The sequence below is a fragment of the Thalassophryne amazonica genome, chromosome 6 (genome assembly GCF_902500255.1).
Source record: "Thalassophryne amazonica chromosome 6, fThaAma1.1, whole genome shotgun sequence".
Taxonomy (NCBI): Eukaryota; Metazoa; Chordata; class Actinopteri; order Batrachoidiformes; family Batrachoididae; genus Thalassophryne; species Thalassophryne amazonica.
In genome coordinates, this window is record NC_047108.1 from 37,842,359 (window position 1) to 37,863,368 (window position 21,010).

Here is a 21,010-nt window from a genome sequence, read left to right on the forward strand (position 1 = left end):
CCAAAGTGATGTCATGCGGAAGGTGGCGTGGGAGCCAGCAGCATGCAGCATGGAAGCTGCGCAGGAAAACGTCTGGAAACACCAAGCGATCAATGAGCTCTAACATGGGAATTAGAGGTGCCGAGATTACCTTGACATGAGCTGCGGGAAGCTCAGACGTCAGAGCGCATGGAAGCGTCAGCGTAGACAGGGTCATGGATTTCTCATGGAAGGCTCACGGAGTATCATGGAAAGTCACGGAGAGTCATGGAAGACTCTCGCGGGTCAGGGTCACCGAAGACTCTAGCCAAGACTGAGCTCAGAGCCGTGGTTTAAGTAGCCGGTTCCTGATCAGAATCTCATGAGCGTCAGCTGTGAGGAGAAGTTGAGCTGCAGGTGTTGCTTGGTTCTGCAGCGTGCCACCTGCAGGGAAAACAGACAAACTACACACAAGAGGTTAAAAAGGGCAAGGACAACTCTCTGGGGCCCACAGGGGAACAGGAACTAAGGCATGTGACTCTTCTAAGCCCACAGCAGAGAACACGGAGGACGTGCAACTATTAGGAGTCCAAAAAAACAGTCCTGTTTGGAGGTTAGGTAAGCCGAGGGAATGAGGTCCAGGGTCAGGAACAGTCTGCACTATGAATGTCCAATCTGAGCTCACGGAGGACAGTCCACACTAGGAATGAAACTGCAGCTCCTGCCAGCCACTGTCTCAACTCAGCAGAACCCCCTAACAAAACATAAACTGGATTGGGAAGAAGGGGACAAAAACCCTGAACTGGACTGGGAACCAGGAGATATAACCTTGAGACCATTCTGGGAACCAGGGAAGAAAAACTAAGAAACTACAAAAAAAATAAAAATAAATAAATAAATAAATTTCTTAAGGAACTAAAAATAGACAGAAAAACGCGGACCTGGAATTGATGCCGCATGATTACTGCGAGAGTCTCTGGGGAAAAAAATGAGAGAACCCCGTGGTAAACCCTTGACAATGGTGTGCGAGTGTGTGAATGAGTGAACTCTTTGAGGGTCTGCATCAGACGGAATGGTGGTGAGGAAGATGGTCTCTTCGCCGATTCCTGGATGAGGATGGTGGACCTGGAGATTACTGAACAGGCCCAGTCTTGACACACAGTGCTCCTGACAGATGTTGCACATAGTTGTTAAGGAAAGGTTCTGTCAGGCAGAATCTTGCTCTCTCCGTCCTCTTTCTTCTCCTTTGTGTTATTCATACAGATTTTTTCAAAGACTGCCACTCCCGTGTGTATTGGTCAATTGCATGTTCTTCACAGGTCTTCCAGTAAAAGGATCACCTCTTGAGGTTGTGCTTCAAAAGGACCGTGTAGCATTACTTCTGTCCCCCTCTGGACCCTTTAAGAAGATTTGCTTTGGAAGTCTGCTGTCATCCATCCTAACAATGTGACCCACCCACCGAAGCTTGTTCTTGATGTTTCTGTGTAGGCTCTCAGTTGTCCAGGTGGTTTCCATAGTAGAGAAGCTTGAATCTTCGACTGGACTGGGTTGCTTGACGTTTCGTTCAAATCGCAAAAGCTTCCTCAGCTAAAATTCTTGCTCTGGTAGTCTGACTTCTGTCTGACCCTTGTAGAGAAGAACAAACAGAAGCTACACAAGCTGGAGTTTTTAAACCTAACCAGACCGCTCCTACCAAGAGGCAGACTGCTATTGGCTAGTGACTAAACAGTTGATTTAATTAACACCTATTGTGCTCTTGTTAGCACCCTCCTAATGACAGGGTAGCTGTCCCTCCTAACAATGGGACTGATGCCTCTCCTGGTGACATGAATGACTCATTACCATGAACAAAAGACTGAAACTGCTTTGATCTGAGTACCCCATTGTAAACAGGGGACAAAGCATGTCTCACACCCCCTCCCCAGTTAAGGCTGGGTTTCAACTGTTTCACAAAGAATGCCTCCTTCACCCCTCTCTCAAACCATTTCTTCTCTCTGGCTAATATTTTACCTTCTTTGTCCTCAAACGTGTGGTTAGTGTCTTTAAGGTGGAGATGAACTGCAGACTGAGGTCCACTGGCGCCCTCTCTGCGGTGCTGGTATAGCCTTTTGTGTAACGGTTGCTTAGTCTCACCTATGTAGTGTTTGTTACAGTTTTCTTGACTTCTGATACACAAAAAAGGGTATACCAGCACCGCAGAGAGGGCGCCAGTGGACCTCAGTCTGCAGTTCATCACCACCTTAAAGACACTAACCACATGTTTGAGGACAAAGGAGTTAAAATATTAGCCAGAGAAAAGAAATGGCTCGAGAGAGGGGTGAAGGAGGCATTCTTTGTGAAACAGATGAAACCCAGCCTTAACCAGGGAGGGGGTCTGAGACATGTTTTGTCCCGTTTACAATGGGGTACTCAGATCAAAGCAGTTTCAGTCTTTTGTGCATGGTAATGAGTCATTTACGTCATCAGGAGAGGCATCAGTCCCATCATTAGGAGGGACAGCTACCCTGTCATTAGGAGGGTGCTAACAAGAGCACAATAGGTACTAAATAAAGCAATTGTTTAGTCACTAGTCAATAGCAGTCTGCCTCTCAGTAGGAGGTATCTGGTTAGGTTTAATAACTCCAGCTTGTGTGGATTCTGTTTGTTCTTCTCTACAAGGGTCAGACAGAAGTCAGACTACCAGAGCAAGAATTTTAGCTGAGGAAGCTTCTGCAATTTGAAGCGAAACGTCCTCGCGTCAAGCATCGCAGTCCAGTCGAAGATTCAAGCTTCTCTACCTTGTTTTTGATGATGACACGCTCGATACTCTGGAGTTTGGCACCTTGACTTTGCTCAAATGGCGAACTGTAGCCATGAAGATGATAAAGCATGTAGGGGTAGTGACACAGCCCTGCTTTACTCCTGACTGAACGCTTCCATTTTTGTGCAATTCACCAGAACTATGACAGACATGTCATCATGGAGAAGCTTCCAGATCTTGACGAAATTCTCCAGACAGCCTGTTTTGCTCAGCATCTTCCACAGAAGTGAGCATGACATGTTGGCAAACACCTTGTCAGGTCAATGAAGGTGAAGTGCAGCGGTTGATGTTGTGCTCTGCACTTTTCTTGCCGTTGACAGACAGTGAATATCACGTCTGTTGTCCCTCTTGATGGATGGAAGCCATTCTGGGTTTAGGAATGATGTTTTCCCCCCCAATCCTCTCAAACCGTTGTCTTCAAGCCATGCAAAACCTTTCCTAAGGTAGACAGCAAAGAAATTATGTAATGGTTTCTGCAGTCAAACTTTTCTCTTTTCTGCTTGTAGATGGTGACAGTCATTGAGTCGTTCACATCTGTGGGCATTCATGAGAAGAGATTTTTGATGAAGAGTTGGTGCAGTTGTTACTGGAGAAAGGGACCTCCTTCCTAAAAGATCTTAACATGAATGTTGTCTTCACTGGGTGTGTTATTTTTTATGTCTTGAAGGACGAGGATAGTTTGTTCAAGATTTAGGGTTCAGCGGTGTTCTACAATGTCTTCTTGGTAGATGGCTGAGCACTTCCTCCTCCTCAACAATTGTGTTGATGTTTAAGAGGTCTTCACCATGTTCTTTACATTGATCAATGATGTCATCTTTGGTCTTCAGCAAGCCCAGGCCATCCTTGCTTTGAAGAGGTGCCTGTCATTGGATGGGTGGCGTACAATGCTTTGGTCGCATTGAAAAAGACCCTGCTGTCATTTCTGTTTGTGAGGGCTTGGATTTCAGCAACCTTGTTGACCCACCACTGATTTTTCAGCTTGCGAATTTCACTTTGAAGAGTTGAGACTTCTTTTCTTATGACATCTGATCTTTTAGGAGGTCAAGGAAAGCTTTCTGCTTTTGGATTATGAGCCTTTGCAGGACCTGGTTGTCCTTATCAAACCAGTCCTGGTGCTTCCTCTTCTGTCCGAGTGTTTCATAGCAAGCTGTTGTTAAGGCTGTCCTGAATTTTGAGCTCCATCTAATCTTTAGGAGCCGAAACAGAGCAGTTCAAGGGGAGCTCTACCATCAGGCCTGGGTCTTCAAGCTTGGTGATGTGTTGAACCTTTTGGCAGTTTTGCAGTGTCCAGGCCTCCTCAGGGGCAAATGTTCAGCTGGATCTTAAGATGGTGTGCAGATCAGATGATGATATGTGCATCTGTCATATATGACAGTCATTGCCAGTGGCAATATGTCAAGTGAGGATATTGCCAAGAGACTTTGAACTTTTACTTGTGCCTAAATATGGTGTTGGTGATGACTGGCTCATGTCTGATGTACTTGATGTACGTGTATGAGAAACAGGGTGCTGTTGACGTTGAACTTGCCCACTCCATTTCTCCCGATGTTTCTGTTCCAGAGCTGGTGGTCCTTTCCCACCTAGTCGATGAAGTCACAAAGGAGGATGATCTTGTCAGATGCGGGTATCACAGAGAGAATGGTGTCCAGCCTGAGTTGGAACGTAAGCATGGATGATGACAGGACGGCATTCACTTGCACATTGGAGATGGAGTGTCAACAGTTGATCACTGACTATCTCCGGGAGTTCAGTCAGCTTTGAAAGCAGAGTTTTTGATGGCAAAACTGACACCATGGAATCCTTTTTCCTCAGAAAGCCCTTTAATGAAAAAAGGTAAGCCCCATGCTCCTCCCATAGCTGACCTTCTCCTGCACTTCTTGTTTTACTCAAGGCCACAATGTCGAGATCAGTTTCTGGAGTTTGCAAAAGAAAAGAACTGCTCACCTTTCCGGTTGGTCCGGCTTTTTGTTGTCAATCAAAGTTCATACGTTCCATGTACCAAATTTGATCACTTGTGTTTTAGTTTTTCTATCGCAGAAATGGTGGCCCTCTGGATGCGGTAATTCAGACAGGTTAAGGTGAAGCAGACTGTGCAGGGGCATCCTTTCTAATGCCCTCACTGCTCAGGGCGCAGAGCGGATCCTATACAGGGCAGCTCAGGTGCAGATGGAGCTGCCGAAACACCCTCCTTTTTCTTCAAAGGGTCTGACAACTGAATCACACATAGGCCACTTCCATGCTGGGTCAGAGCTAAGAATGTCAGCTCTCCCCGGTTTTTGCGTGATCGAAGCCATATACGTGCACACTTGCGTGCATGCACACACACACACACACACACACACACACACACACACAGAGGCCATATTGGCTATTATAATATAGATGTTATAATAAATTTGGCCAGTGACATTTTCAGTCCTAACTTGTCCCATTTTTACAATTGGTCATTTCTCTCTGACAGCACATGGAACTATCTGCTTCATTTCCGTGTCATCAGTGAACATTTATGTATGTTATGATTATAGTCATGACGTAAAATCTGCATGGCGCTGTTGCCATGTGGATTTTATGGTTAAGGTCGGCATTAGAGTTTCTCTGCACATCACACAGTGATGCAATGTGATTATACCCAACTCATCACTTTGGCATTCGGTCAAAGCAAACTCTTTGCCTCAAAATCTGATGACTTGGGCATGCGACTGAGTTGTATGTTCTGCAAAAAATGCATTAATGTGTTGTCTCAGGACTGCATACTCATTGAATAGAATCTGTTATTACTGACAGAACACTGTCACGTCAACATAAATGTTAGTTCTATTTCATTCCTCCTGACCACCAGAGGGCGGTGCTTTAGCACCTGGATAACTACATGTGCGCAGCACAGAGGTCGGGAATATATACCAACAAAGTCACACCATTGAATGTGACCTGGGTGACGTCACTGGTTGTCTTTATATACCAGACGCACCCAGCGCTCGCTTCTTTTCTACATTCTCGCATTCTTAGAGGTTGAGAACGCATTTAGCTGCGATTGCCGCTCTCGCTTGTAGCCTCGCAACCCACCTTCGGTTGGAGCTACGTGCACTGCACACGTCCTCCAGAGGCTGCGAGACACAGCTTCACCATTTTTTGTATTCTTTGACGCCTGTCGTGAGTACACCTTCATAAACGCCGGGTACGCACTTTGCCGCTGCCCTGCTGGATATTTTCCTCTGTGCACATTAGCTGTGTTGTTTCGCTGAAAGCTGGCTATTTGTTTAGTTGTGTCACTAACCCTGTTAACTACGTGGTAGTGTGTGTATCAGAACCAGTATAGTGTACTGTGTTGGGCTTGCCATGAGTGTTTTCCACTCCTTGAAGTACTATGTCTGCACTGCCGCCATTTGCTAAGTTTAACAGCTCCGCTAGCAGCTAGTGTTGTCGTCGTTGCTCTAAGTGACTTAGCACTTGGGCTGTGAGTTTTTTCGGCTGTGTGCATCGTGTTATTACTGTGGCTGTGAGTGTTTCACACTCCGGGCCTTGTATTAGCTTTTACACTGTGAGTGCTTCACGCTCCGTGCCTCGTGTCGAGTCTGCGGCTGTGAGTGCTTCACGCTCCGTGCCTCGTGTCAAGCCGACGGCTGTGAGTGCTTCACGCTCCGTGCCTCGTGTCGAGTCTGCGGCTGTGAGTGCTTCACGCTCCGTGCCTCGTGTCAAGCCTGCGGCTGTGAGTGCTTCACGCTCCGTGCCTCGTGTCAAGCCGACGGCTGTGAGTGCTTCACGCTCCGTGCCTCGTGTCAAGCCGACGGCTGTGAGTGCTTCACGCTCCGTGCCTCGTGTCAAGCCGACGGCTGTGAGTGCTTCACGCTCCGTGCCTCGTGTCAAGCCGACGGCTGTGAGTGCTTCACGCTCCGTGCCTCGTGTCAAGCCGACGGCTGTGAGTGCTTCACGCTCCGTGCCTCGTGTCAAGCCGGCGGCTGTGAGTGCTTCACGCTCCGTGCCTCGTGTTACTGTTTACACTGCGTGTGATTCACGCTTTGTCTTTCCATTTGTAACTGTCAGGGCTTGCGTTAGCCATCTGCACGCAGTCCACAATGTTGACGGGGCCTTTGTTGCATGGCTGTAGTACCTGTTTGGCTCCCTTGAGCCCAGATGATGGACATATGTTTTGCCCCTCCTGTCTTGGGATCGGACACCTGAGGGAAGCCCTGACTGGCGATGCCTGCCTTAATTGTGCCAGCGTGCCACTGGCAGAGAGATCTGCTAGACTTGTGGCATTGGAAAGTGGAATATCTAGTGCGACTTTGGCCTCCAGCCCCAGGAAGGACCCAAAGCGCCGTAAACGCCCACATGCAGGAGCCCCTTCTGCTAAGAAGGTTACTCATGACCATGCTTTGGCTGAAAAGGTCGAAACGTTGACTTCTGAGTTTGCTCAGATTAAGTCCTTGCTTCTGAATCTACAGCCTAAGGATGCAGTGACAGTTCCTGCTGTCCCTAATGAGGCTGATCAGACCAATGTAGTTACTCAGCAGGAGGACGATGTCATGTCTACTGCTGCAACTGATTCCTTGTACATGACAAGTGATATAAACTGTGTGGAGGATGAGGATGAGAGGAGTCTTTCTCCAAGCCATTCATTAGTGGGCTCTCATACCTCCGAAGCAGAGTCCATGCCGCAAACCGAACCTGGACTATCCTTTGTCAAGCAAGCTGTTCAGTTGGCTTTATCCAGGCTTGGGGTCGACAATCCCCTGCAGAAACCACCGCTTCAAGTGCCTTTTTCAAAGTCACTCAGAAGCCTGAGTTCAACGTTCCAGTTTCACAACCATATATCGAGGAGCTCCACCGATATTGGGCGGACCCCAAATCATTGACTCATCTATCACAGGACTGCAGAGCCCTTAGCTCTATGTGTGATTCAGCGCAGTATGGTCTGAACTGTATGCCCGCCGTTGACAGCATTATTGCGAACCTGGTTGTGGCTCCAGCTGATGCTGCTCGGCCGGATGCCTGCTGCCCATGCCCTCAGTGTAGGGTCACTGATGACCTAATCACCAAAAGCTGTGACACAGCTGCTCGCATCGGTCGCCTAGGCAACTCACTGTCCCATTTAGCCCTTGCCCTCTCAAAGTCTTTGAGGGAGGCAGAGGTTGATGATGCTACGCAAAGTCTTAGTGATGCCTCACTCCAAACCTTTGCTTATATGTCTAGAGAGCTTGGCAGACTGATGTCAACCCTTACCATCACTAGACGTCAGGTGTGGCTTGCGCAGTCCCCCCTTTCCGAATCCTGCAGAGGCCCACTCCGTTCGCTGCCGGTTCTTCCAGGCCAAGTATTTGGACCTGTGGCCCAACAAACTTTAGAGCGTGCTGTCGAGGCTAGTAAATCTCGGCAACAGTTTGTTGACCTACACCGGTCTTCCAGACCTCAGCCAGTCAGACGTGCTATGGCTTTTCACTCTACATCCAGGCTTCCGCCGACTCCCAGAGCTGCACGTGCTTTTGCAGTTGAGGGACAGCTCTCCCAGCAGCCTACCTTTCATGAGCTTACGGGCAGACCCCCGAGAACTGAACGGTTTCGCAGAGCTTCCAGTAATCGCGCCCAGAGGTCCTCAGGGATGCAAGGCAGAGGTGGTCGGGTCTGACTGCCAATGTTTGGCCCCCAGCCGTTTTTCATGAAATCAACTCAGCCACTGGGAGGCTCAAGTTCAAGACCCATGGGTCATTTCAACCTTGTTCGAAGGTTACAGAATTCAGTTCGGATGTCATCCTCCAAAGTTCAATGGGGTGAGGATGACTGTTGTTTCCAACTCGGTGCAGTCTGCTGCCCTACAACGGGAGATTTTGGAACTCCTGGAGAAGGGGGCCAAAGAGCCAGTTCACAGATTAGACCAGCTCAGGGGGTTCTATTCAATTTACTTCCTTGTTCCAAAGAAGGATGGCGGCTTTCGTCCTATCCTCGATCTCCGACGTCTGAATCGTTATATCAAAGTGCTGCAGTTTCACATGCTCCGCACAGTAGACGTCCTTCAAACTATCACACCAGGAGACTGGTTCACAAGTGTCGACTTAAAAGACGCCTATTTCCATGTGCCAGTGGCGCCTCATCACAGGCAGTTTCTCAGCTTTGCTTTCGAAGGTCAGGCATACCAGTTCAGGGTGCTTCCTTTCGGCCTCTCTCTTGCCCCTCGTACATTTACCAGATGTATGGCTGCAGCACTAGCCCCACTGCAAGCTCTTGGATTAAGAATCCTACCCTACTTAGACGATTGGCTTGTCTGCGCTCCGACTCAGGAGCAGGCGCACAACGACACAGCTCTTCTACTGAACCATGTCTCTCATTTAGGACTCACAGTGAACTTTGCAAAGAGTTCTCTTGTTCCCAGTCAACAAACGACCTTCACAGGCATTGCCATCGACTCCCTGACTATGACTGCATCGCCAAACCCGCAGAGAGTGGACGATGTAATTCGTCTCGTCTCACACATTCAACGGGCTGTGACGCTGCCTTTTGGTTTTCTGCTCCGGTTGATGGGCAAATTGACTGCAATGTCGCTAGTGGTACCTTTGGGACTTCTGTTCTTACGTCCCCTACAGATTTGGATCAACAACCTAGGCCTCAACTCAAAGTTGCATCAGCACAGGCTTGTACGACTCTCCAACCAGTGCCTTCTGCACCTCAAACCCTGGGGGAACATGGACTTCATCTGCAAGGGTGTCCCTCTAGGCTCTGTTCCTTCTCGCCAAGAGGTGGTTGTTACAGATGCATCACTCAAAGGTTGGGGGGCTGTGTGGAATCACAGGACAGTGAGGGGTGTCTGGAGTCCCCAGGAGAGACTCCAACACATAAACGTGCTGGAGCTTCGCGCTGTGCGACTGGCTTTCAAGCATTTCCTTCCGTCCCTGAGAGGAAGACATGTTCTTGTCCGGTCGGACAACACGTCAACAGTCTATCACATAAAAAAATCAGGGGGGCACCAGGTCCAATCACTCATTGGCAGAAACTCAGAAGCTTCTCTTATGGGCGTTGCCTCGCCTTCAGAGTGTCAGAGCAGTTCATCTGCCCGGTGTACAGAACAGCGCAGCGGATTTACTCTCCAGACAGAAACCACCACCGGGAGAGTGGAGACTGAACCCGATTGTGGTCCAAATGATTTGGCAGAAATATGGTGCAGCGGAAGTGGACCTTTTCGCTTCGAGCACCTCGACACATTGCCCACAATGGTACTCCCTCTTGGAACCAGACAGCCCGCTGGGGCAGGATGCATTGGCTCACCCGTGGCCGGATTGCCTCCTTCATGCCTTCCCTCCTCTCCCGCTGCTGATGTTGACACTGCACAGGATAGATCAGAGCAGCCACAGGGTGCTGCTGGTTGCTCCATTCTGGCCTGGGAGGATTTGGTTTCCCATGATTTACAAACTCCTAGACGGAGAACCTTGGGCTCTCCTGGAGAGGAAGGATTTGTTGTCACAGCTACAGGGGAGGATTTGGCACCCTCACCCAGAACGCCTTCAACTGTATGTGTGGCCGTTGAGGGGCCAGACTCCTTGTTAAGTTCTTGTGACCAGGCTGTTGTTCAGACTATCCTTAATTCATGTGTTGCTTCTACCAGGGCTTTGTATGACAACAGATGGAAGCTGTTTGCGCGGTGGTGTGAGAAACAAAAGTTAGACCCGGAGCATTGCCCTGTGCCTATTCTCCTCAAATATTTACAAGAACTGCTGTCACTACCTTGAAGGTTTATGTTGCTGCAATCTCTGCCCGGCATGTCTACGTTGATGGCCGGTCAGTGGGTTCACACCTCTTAGTGTGTCATTTTTTGAAAGGTGCTCTACGTTTGTGGCCTCCAAGGCTTGCACGCGTACCTTCATGGGATCTTCCTCTAGTCCTGGAGGGTTTAAGCTTATCCCCTTTCGAACCAGTTGAAAGTGCTGATCTTAAATGGGTGTCAGTGAAGACTGCCTTTCTACTTGCACTGTCTTCGGCTAAGCGGGTGGGAGAGCTCCATGCCTTATCAGTCGTTGGGGACTGTTTGCGATGGAATTCTGACGGATCTGGGGTTACGCTGTGGCCTAATCCGTCCTTTTTACCCAAGAGAATTTCAACTTTTCATGTTAACCAGCCAGTTTCCTTGGCTGTGTATGTCCCGCATTCTGATCCAGGATTATCTGTTTCAGGTTCGCTGTGTCCTGTCCGAATGTTGAAGCAGTACATTAGTGCGACTGCCGGGATCCGGAAAACGGATGCCCTGTTTGTGTGTTACGGTGATCACAAAAGAGGCTGTGCTGTGTCAAAGCAGCGACTCTCGCACTGGGTCGTGGATGCCATTTTACAAGTTATACAGGTCCAGAGGTCTTCAGCCTCCTAAGGTTACGTGCCATTCCACCAGAGGGGTGTCCACCTCCTGGGCTGCACTGAGAGGTGTCCCTTTGAGTGATATTTGTGCTGCTGCTACGTGGGATTCATCCTGTACCTTCGCCCGCTATTACAGACAATGTGGCCACTCCTCCTGCGGTGACTTCGGCGGTGTTGTCTGCCTCCACTCCCCACTGCTGATGCGAGGTGAGTGTGACTCTTCGTGACCTTGTTGGTATTAAGTCATCCAGGTGCTAAAGCACCGCCCTCTGGCGGTCAGGAGCAATGAAACAGAACGAGAGTTACGAATGTAACTACGGTTCTATGAATTCCGGATGACCGCCAGAGTTGCTTGTCACTCAGAGTCTTGCGAGTTCATTCCGAAAAGAAGCGAGCGCTGGGTGCGTCTGGTATATAAAGACAACCAGTGACATCACCCAGGTCACATTCAATGGTGTGACTTTGTTGGTATATATTCTCGACCTCTGTGCTGCGCACATGTAGTTATCCAGGTGCTAAAGCACCGCCCTCTGGCGGTCATTCGGAATTCATAGAACCGTAGTTATATTCGTAACTCTCTTTATTGGCTCACTACATATGTTTAATTTATGTCCAGCACATCATATTTATGTTATTTACAACCCCAATTCCAATGAAGCTGGGACATTGTGTAAAATGTAAATAAAAACAGAATTCAATGATTTGCAAATCCTCTTCAACCTATATTCAATTGAATACAACCCCTGGCAAAAATTATGGAATCACCGGCCTCAGAGGATGTTCATTCAGTTGTTTAATTTTGTAGAAAAAAAGCAGCTCACAGACATGACACAAAACTAAAGTCATTTCAAATGGCAACTTTCTGGCTTTAAGAAACACTATAAGAAATCAAGAAAAAAGATTGTGGCAGTCAGTAACGGTTACTTTTTTAGACCAAGCAGAGGAAAAAAATATGGAATCACTCAATTCTGAGGAAAAAATTATGGAATCACCCTGTAAATTTTCATCCCCCAAATTAACACCTGCATCAAATCAGATCTGCTCATTGACACTGACCCTATGCCATGACATTGACCATATGTGTCTTTTTGCAAGGAATGTTTTTGCAGTTTTTGCTCTATGGCAAGATGCATTATCATCTTGAAAAATGATTTCATCATCCCCAAACATCCTTTCAATTGATGGGATAAGAAAAGTGTCCAAAACATCAACATAAACTTGTGCATTTATTGATGATGTAATGGCAGCCATCTCCCCAGTGCCTTTACCTGACATGCAGCCCCATATCATCAATGACTGTGGAAATTTACATGTTCTCTTCAGGCAGTCATCTTTATAAATCTCATTGGAACGGCACCAAACAAAAGTTCCAGCATCATCACCTTGCCCAATGCAGATTCGAGATTCATCACTGAATATGACTTTCATCCAGTCATCCACAGTCCACAATTGCTTTTCCTTAGCCCATTGTAACCTTGTTTTTTTCTGTTTAGGTGTTAATGATGCCTTTCGTTTAGCTTTTCTGTATGTAAATCCCATTTCCTTTAGGCGGTTTCTTACAGTTCGGTCACAGACGTTGACTCCAGTTTCCTCCCATTCCTTCATTTGTTTTGTTGTACATTTTTCGATTTTTGAGACATATTGCTTTAAGTTTTCTGTCTTGACGCTTTGTCTTCCTTGGTCTACCAGTATGTTTGCCTTTAACAACCTTCCCATGTTGTTTGTATTTGGTCCAGAGTTTAAACACAGCTGACTGTGAACAACCAACATCTTTTGCAGCATTGCGTGATGATTTACTCTCTTTTAAGAGTTTGATAATCCTCTCCTTTATTTCAATTGACATCTCTCGTGTTGGAGCCATGATTCATGTCAGTCCACTTGGTGCAACAGCTCTCCAAGGTGTGTTCACTCCTTTTTAGATGCAGACTAACGAGCAGATCTGATATGATGCAGGTGTTAGATTTGGGGATGAAAATTTACAGGGTGATTCCATAATTTTTTCCTCAGAATTGAGTGATTCCATATTTTTTTCCTCTGCTTGGTCTAAAAAAGTAACCGTTACTGACTGCCACAATCTTTTTTTCTTGATTTCTTATAGTGTTTCTTAAAGCCAGAAAGTTGCCATTTGAAATGACTTTAGTTTTGTGTCATGTCTGTGATCTGCTTTTTTTCTACAAAATTAAACAACTGAATGAACATCCTCCGAGGCCGGTGATTCCATAATTTTTGCCAGGGGTTGTACACCACAAAGACAAGATATTTAATGTTTAAACTGATAGACTTGTTTGTTTTTGTGTAAATATTTGCCCATTTTGAAATGGATGCGTGCAACATGTTTCAAAAAGAACGGGGCAACAAAAGACTGGGAAAGTTGATGAATGTTCAAAGAACACCTAATTGGAAACAGGTGAGTGTCATGATTGGGTATAAAAGGAGCACCCCCAAAAGGCTCAGCCGTTCACAAGCAAAGATGGGGTGAGGATCACCACTTTGTGAACAACTGCATGAAAAAAATAGTCCAACAGCTTAAGAACAATGTTTCTCAACGTTCAATTGCAATTTAGGGATTCCATCATCTACAGTTCATACGATAATCAGAAGGTTCAGAGAATCTGGAAAACTTTCTACACCTGCAGTCCAGACCTGTCGCCGATTGAAAAGGTGTGGCGCATTATGAACCGCAAAATATGACAACGGAGACCCCGGACTGTTGAACAACTGAAGCCGTACATCAAGCAAGAATGGGAAAGAATTCCACTTACAAAGCTTTAACAATTAGTGTCTTCAGTTCCCAAACACTTATTGAGTGTTCTTAGAAGGAAAGGTGATGTAACACAGTGGTAAACATACCACTGTCCCAGCTTTTTTGAAATGTGTTGCAAGCATCCATTTCAAAATGAGTTTCACAAAACAATAAAGTTTATCAGTTTGAACATTAAATATCTTGTCTTTGTGGTGTATTTAATTGAATATAGGTTGAAGAGGATTTGTAAATCATTGTATCCTGTTTTTATTTACATTTTACAGAACATCCCAACTTCATTGGAATTGGGGTTGTATGATATAAATATGAATAGCCTACCAATTAGGGGTGTCACGAATCAGAAAAGCTATGGTTCGAACTGGACATGGTTTTTAAGTAGTGGATTGGAGCAGTAAAAAGGGAAAACAACAACAACAACAAAAAAACGAACTTTGCTTTCTATTTTTAAAAAGCACGTTCAGTAGCCCTTCCATGCCTATAGGCACACAATTTTTCTATAGGCATGGGATGGGTGCTGCAACCCATGCCTACATATGGATTGTATTTGTTGATTTTAGCACATCTTGTAATACAGTCCAGCCTCATCTAGTCATTTCAAAGCTGAAACAGATGACTGTCAATCCTTTCTTAATTAAATGGCGTTGTTCCTTTTTTACCAATCAAAGCCAGCGCATCAGATTCAATCATGCCCTCTCAGAAGCTGGACCAGCACAGGTGCCCCGCAGGGGTGCATCAGCAATCCCATTCTTTTCACAGGATACTGTGAAGAAGGGGGATGTGGATTTGTGAATGAGTCACATCGCGCGGGCTAGGGTGGTCTGGGGGCATACCACAGAGAAAAGATTCTTAATAACCTGTTTCTTTTTTTTAGGTTTTGCTTTTTTTATTTAAACATTTATTGTAGAATGTTGAATGTGATGCTATGACATTATGATGACAAGTAAAAGATAACATTTGAAATGTCTGTGGCTAAAAATGTGAACATCCTTGCTACACTTTGCTGAATCATGGTCTGGTACAAATGTATCTAGCTGAGTCACTTGCTGCTGAACAGAAGGTTCATTTGGTCCATGAAAAAGGGGGAGAGTACACCCCCAAGATCTGTCCCTGATAAATGTATGTTCTAACAGTTACCCAGGGATTTTTGTTTTTACATTTTGAGATAATACAGCTACCAACAGCCTACTGCACAAAGACACATACACATCAGCCTATTTCCTAGAAGCAAAAAACTATGTGCAATGGCACAGTGACAAGTACCTTGGAATCCACTTGAATAACAGTTTTAGCTGGAAGGTCCATGTAAATATTCTGTGTTCCTCGTTATATTTCTAATTTGTCATTAACGACTACGAAATTTCCTTTTAAAATGAAGATAGCTAAAGTGATACCGCTGTTCAAATCTGGTGACAAACATGTCTTTTCAAACTATAGGCCAATTTCATTCTTACCACAATTTTCAAAAATTCTGGAAAAGATATTTGTAAAAAGGTTAAATGATTTTATAACTAAACATCATATACTAGGTGAACAGCAATATAGATTTAGAAAAAAATCGTACTAATTCACTGGCATTAACTGATTTTGTTGAACAAATTACAAATACAATTGAGAACAAGCAATACACTGTAGGGGTTTTCTTTGATTTACAGAAAGCATATGATACTATAGACCACACTTTACTATTAAACTACAGAAGTATGGTATTGGAGGACTGGCACATGATTGGATATTTGCCCTCTCTCATTTTGGGCGACTGAAAATGCATACCACCATCCAAAAGCATGTTATTGTATTATTATTATTGTTATTACCCATGAACATGCACAATCGGATAGATATGATAAAAATGAACCTTCTAGCAAGGCTTCTTTATCTTTTTCAGGCATTGCCTGTGCATGTGCCCTCCAAGCAATTTAATGAGTGGAATAGGATAATCTCAGATTTTATTTAGAGAGAGAAAAAACCAAGAATAAAATTTCAGACATTACAACTACAAAAGGACAAGGGGGGGATGGCTCTGCCACACTTGGAGGATTATTATAGGGCAGCACAAACGCGATTTGTGATTGGCTGGTGCGACCCAACGAATAAGAATAAATGGAAATTGACAGATCAGTCCTACTGTGAGACACCCCCCCCCCCCCCCCCCCCGCGCCTCAGTCATTGCTTGGAGATCAATCTCTTATTAAAAGATACATAGAGACAGACCTGTTCCCAATGTGGATAAAAGTACCAATGAATAAATGGCAAAAAATATTAAAACACACAAAAATTGAAAGGAGTGCCCGGAGTTTGCGATGGCCCACTTATGATACAGATTTTTCACCAACAGACATGGACAAGAGCCTCAGACAATGGTCACAAAGGGGTTTAACAGGATATTGGAGAATTTCACAAGTTTTTTTGTTGAGAATGTGTGCGTGTGCCGAATAAATTAATTAATTCATAGCAGAGACTATTTATTTATTTAGTTAGTTATTTTTACACAGACTCAAAATGTTTGGTGTGGACCAGAGAATTATGTTGTTATTCTATCAGGCTATATAAGAGATATGTCAGCATAGTTTGGTAACCTCACTGTGCAACTTAAAGCCAAGCTCAACCATTTGAGTCACACTGCTCTGAAGGTAACTGGAAGGAAGGATTACCAGCACCTTCAATCTATGTATGACCAGCTGTCCTGAGGCCGGCTCAGAGAACAGTGAATGATCCATGACCTCACAGCCTTAGCAGGAGTAATATTTGACCTTTTCCTACCTTGATGGTAACGCTGCGCCCGGTACTGTTGTCATGCATGAAGACACGTAACATGTGTGGGATGAGCTGAGGCAGGTAGAGCTTGAATTCTCCACCCAGCGCAACCACAATCTGCTCAATCAGAAGGATGATAGTGTTCTGCATGGGGTTGTTTGGTGTCCAGTACTCCTACAACACAGAAGTGAACATGTCAGCATGAATTCAAAAGGGCTCAGTTCAAAACGTGTTCAGTCCTAACCATATCAAGTACTATTCATTTTCTTTCTACAGAACAAAAGATACACTTCCAACAGGCATTAGCCTAAGAAATAGGCAGCAATGATGTAAGCCACTTTAGAACTCAATGTTAAATTAAACTCTTCCCCTCTCCCATTTACCACCTGCTACAATTTGGTCTGGTGGTGGCAGTGTTATATGACAATAACTGGTTGACAACTACACAATTAATTAGTAATTAGTAAGTAATTTAGTCTTTGTAAAAGACAGGATGTAGCCCATAAGATTCTGTTTTGAAACACGTAGATGTGGTCTTGATGGCCACCACACTTAAGCCTGGGATATGGAAGGAATGGACAAGCTCATTTCAAGATCGCTGTAACTTGGAATACACCTGTTCTGAATTTAACCCCATTACACCTGCTTTGGTCTCACTTTGCTGACTTCATGTTCATGTGAGGTCAGATTTTAATGTTTTGTTATTAGCAAACAAAATTATGTATTCACTAGCGCACTCTTTTCTGGCAGATCTTATTAAACCTTATGTACCAGCTTGTGCTCTGGGTTCTCAGTATGCAGGATTACTGTGTGTTTCAAAAGTAAAGAAGATGTCAAGAGGTCACAGAGCTTTTTCTTCTTGTGCACCTTTTCTGTGGAACAGGCCACCCACTAAAAAAAACAAAACAGTCTGATTTACTGGAGCTTATTAAATCCAGACTATTTAATTGGATTTTCACACACTTATCTGGAAAAATACATTCATCTGTTCTATCTCATATTTAGTTGTACTGAATCATTGCTTTTTCCTCTCACTTCTACCAGTTGCATTACTAACCAAATTTAGGTGCATTACTATTACGAACAACATTCTTAAGAAATGTTAGTGAAGATGAGGACACATTAGCATTTTGTCTGTTAGGTTGGTGTTTAAGGTGGTGTTACAGTGAACTGTTCATTCTGGTGAATGAATTTCTACTTACAACCCCTGGCAAAAATTATGGAATCACCGGCCTCGGAGGATGTTAATTCAGTTGTTTAATTTTGTAGAAAAAAAGCAGATCACAGACATGACACAAAACTAAAGTCATTTCAAATGGCAACTTTCTGGCTTTAAGAAACACTATAAGAAATCAAGAAAAAAAGATTGTGGCAGTCAGTAACGGTTACTTTTTTAGACCAAGCAGAGGAAAAAAATATGGAATCACTCAATTCTGAGGAAAAAATTATGGAATCACCCTGTAAATTTTCATCCCCAAAACTAACACCTGCATCATATCAGATCTGCTCGTTAGTCTGCATCTAAAAAGGAGTGATCACACCTTGGAGAGCTGTTGCACCAAGTGGACTGACATGAATCATGGCTCCAACACAAGAGATGTCAAATGAAACAAAGGAGAGGATTATCAAACTCTTAAAAGAGAGTAAATTATCACGCAATGTTGCAAAAGATGTTGGTTGTTCACAGTCAGCTGTGTCTAAACTCTGGACCAAATACAAACATGGGAAGGTTGTTAAAGGCAAACATACTGGTAGACCAAGGAAGACATCAAAGCGTCAAGACAGAAAACTTAAAGCAATATGTCTCAAAAATCGAAAAATGCACAACAAAACAAATGAGGAACGAATGGGAGGAAACTGGAGTCAACGTCTGTGACCGAACTGTAAGAAACCGCCTAAAGGAAATGGGATTTACATACAGAAAAGCTAAACGAAAGGCATCATTAACACCTAAACAGAAAAAAACAAGGTTACAATGGGCTAAGGAAAAGCAATTGTGGACTGTGGATGACTGGATGAAAGTCATATTCAGTGATGAATCTCGAATCTGCATTGGGCAAGGTGATGATGCTGGAACTTTTGTTTGGTGCCTTTCCAATGAGATTTATAAAGATGACTGCCTGAAGAGAACATGTAAATTTCCACAGTCATTGATGATATGGGGCTGCATGTCAGGTAAAGGCACTGGGGAGATGGCTGTCATTACATCATCAATAAATGCACAAGTTTATGTTGATATTTTGGACAATTGAAAGGATGTTTGGGGATGATGAAATCATTTTTCAAGATGATAATGCATCTTGCCATAGAGCAAAAACTGCAAAAACATTCCTTGCAAAAAGACACATAGGGTCAATGTCATGGCATAGGGTCAATGTCAATGAGCAGATCTGATTTGATGCAGGTGTTAATTTGGGGGATGAAAATTTACAGGGTGATTCCATAATTTTTTCCTCAGAATTGAGTGATCCTCTGAGGCCGGTGATTCCATAATTTTTGCCAGGGGTTGTAGTTCTCTGTCTGAGATCCTGCCTCATGGAGTAGTGGCTGTACTGGCTGCACAAAATGGACAAAGTTCTCTATCCTTCTCGTACTGAAGGTTACAAGACACCACCGGTACCAGGAAGTCCCTCAACTACAGGAGCAGAGGAGGAGTGGGGAACTCTATTTTTCACCTTAAGTTTTTACTGAGCCATCTATGGCGAGTGATGATAGCAGACAGCTCTGTTTGTGATCACAACGGGATAGCTGTGACACGGACACAAGACTTGAAAAGCTCGTGCTAGCGATGCTACCTGCTAACTGACTGTGGACAGACAAATGAACGTATCAAGCAACACAAACGTGACAACAGTTACTGGATGTTTACTGACTGTTATATGGAACTTGCAGAACTTGGAAGTATCAAAGGGGGTGACTTTGTTTACAGGTGAAGCCATGTAAAACCAGAGCAGTGGCAGACAGCAGAATGATATTCTACATGGCCGCAGTGTGCGAACACAGGACAAGTGAAATCATTGGGATGCAGTTGTGTTTCAGGGTATGTATTTATTACTACTTTGTTTCATCACTCATCTTCAACCGCTTATCTGAGATCGGATCACAGGATCAATAGCTCTAGCAGGGGACCCCTAACTTCCCTTTCCCGGGCCATATTGGCCACCTCCAACTGGGGGATCCCGAGGCGTTCACAGGCCAGTCTGAAGATACAATATCTCCACCTAGTCCTGGGTCTTCCCTGGGGTCTCCTCCCAGATGGATGTGTCTGGAACACCTCCCTAGGGAGGCACCCAGGGGGCATCCTTACCAGATGCCCGAACCACCTTAACTGGCTCCTTCCAACACAAAGGAGCAGCGGCTCTACTCGGAGCTCCCCACGGATGCCGATCTTCTCACCTTATCTCTAAAGGAGACACCAGCCATTCTCCTAAGGAAGCCCATTTCTGGCGTTTGTACCCGCGACCTAATTGTTTTGGTTATGACCTAACCCTCGTGACCATAGGTGAGAGTAGGAATGAAGATTGACCAGTAGATCGAGAGCTTTGCCTTTTGGGTCAGTTCCCTTTTGGTCACAACAGTACGGTAGAGCAAATACAATACCGCCCCTGCTGCGCCAATTCTCTGGCCAATCTCACGCTCCATTGTCCACTCACCCGCGAAGAAGACCCCGAGGTACTTGAACTCCTTCATTTGGTAAAAGACCGCATTTCCTACTGGGAGTTGGCAATCCATCGGTTTCCTGCTGAGAACCATGGCCTCAGATTTAGAGGTGCTGAACCTCATCCCAGCCGCTTCACACTCAGCTGCGAACTGATCCAGTAAGTGTTGGAGGTCACAGGCTGATGAAGCCAACAGGACGAAACAGTGATGAAACCCTGAGCCCACCAAAATGGAAACCCTCCTTCCCCCAACTATGCCTCGATATCCTGTCCATGAAAATCACAAACAGGATTTGTGACAAAGCGCAGCCCTGGCGGAGGCCAACCTCCACCCAAAATGAGTCCAACTTACTACCGAGCACCCAAACATAGCTCTCACTTTGTGAGTAAAGAGATTGGACGGCCCTGAGAAGGGACCCTCTCACTCCATACTCCCGCAGCACCCGATCATATGCCATCTCCAAATCCATAACACTTGTAGACTGGATGGGCATATTCCCAGGCACCCTCCAGGATCCTGAGAGTAAGAGTGAAAAGCTGGTCGATTATTCCATGACCAGGATGGAACCCGCATTGTTCCGCTTCAATCAGAGGTTCGACTATCAGCCAAATCCTCCTTTCCAGCACCCTGGAATAGACTTTACCAGGGAAGCTGAGTAGTGTGATGCCCCTGCAATTGGCACACACTCTCTGGTCCCCCTTTTTACGGTCTGCCAGAAGCACACCCGCTGCTTTGCCTCC

At 45.2% G+C, this 21,010-nt stretch overlaps 1 protein-coding gene across 2 annotated transcripts in view; it reads right to left on the reverse strand.

Annotated features, from left to right (window-relative positions):
- Nucleotides 1-21,010, reverse strand: part of mtor (mechanistic target of rapamycin kinase) — a 427,661-nt gene that overhangs the window by 308,791 nt on the left and 97,860 nt on the right. For both annotated transcript variants that reach the window (XM_034171997.1, XM_034171996.1), the window contains exon 21: nt 16,617-16,784. In XM_034171997.1, coding sequence (XP_034027888.1) covers nt 16,617-16,784 — 168 coding nt within the window. The remainder of the gene's footprint in view (nt 1-16,616; nt 16,785-21,010) is intronic.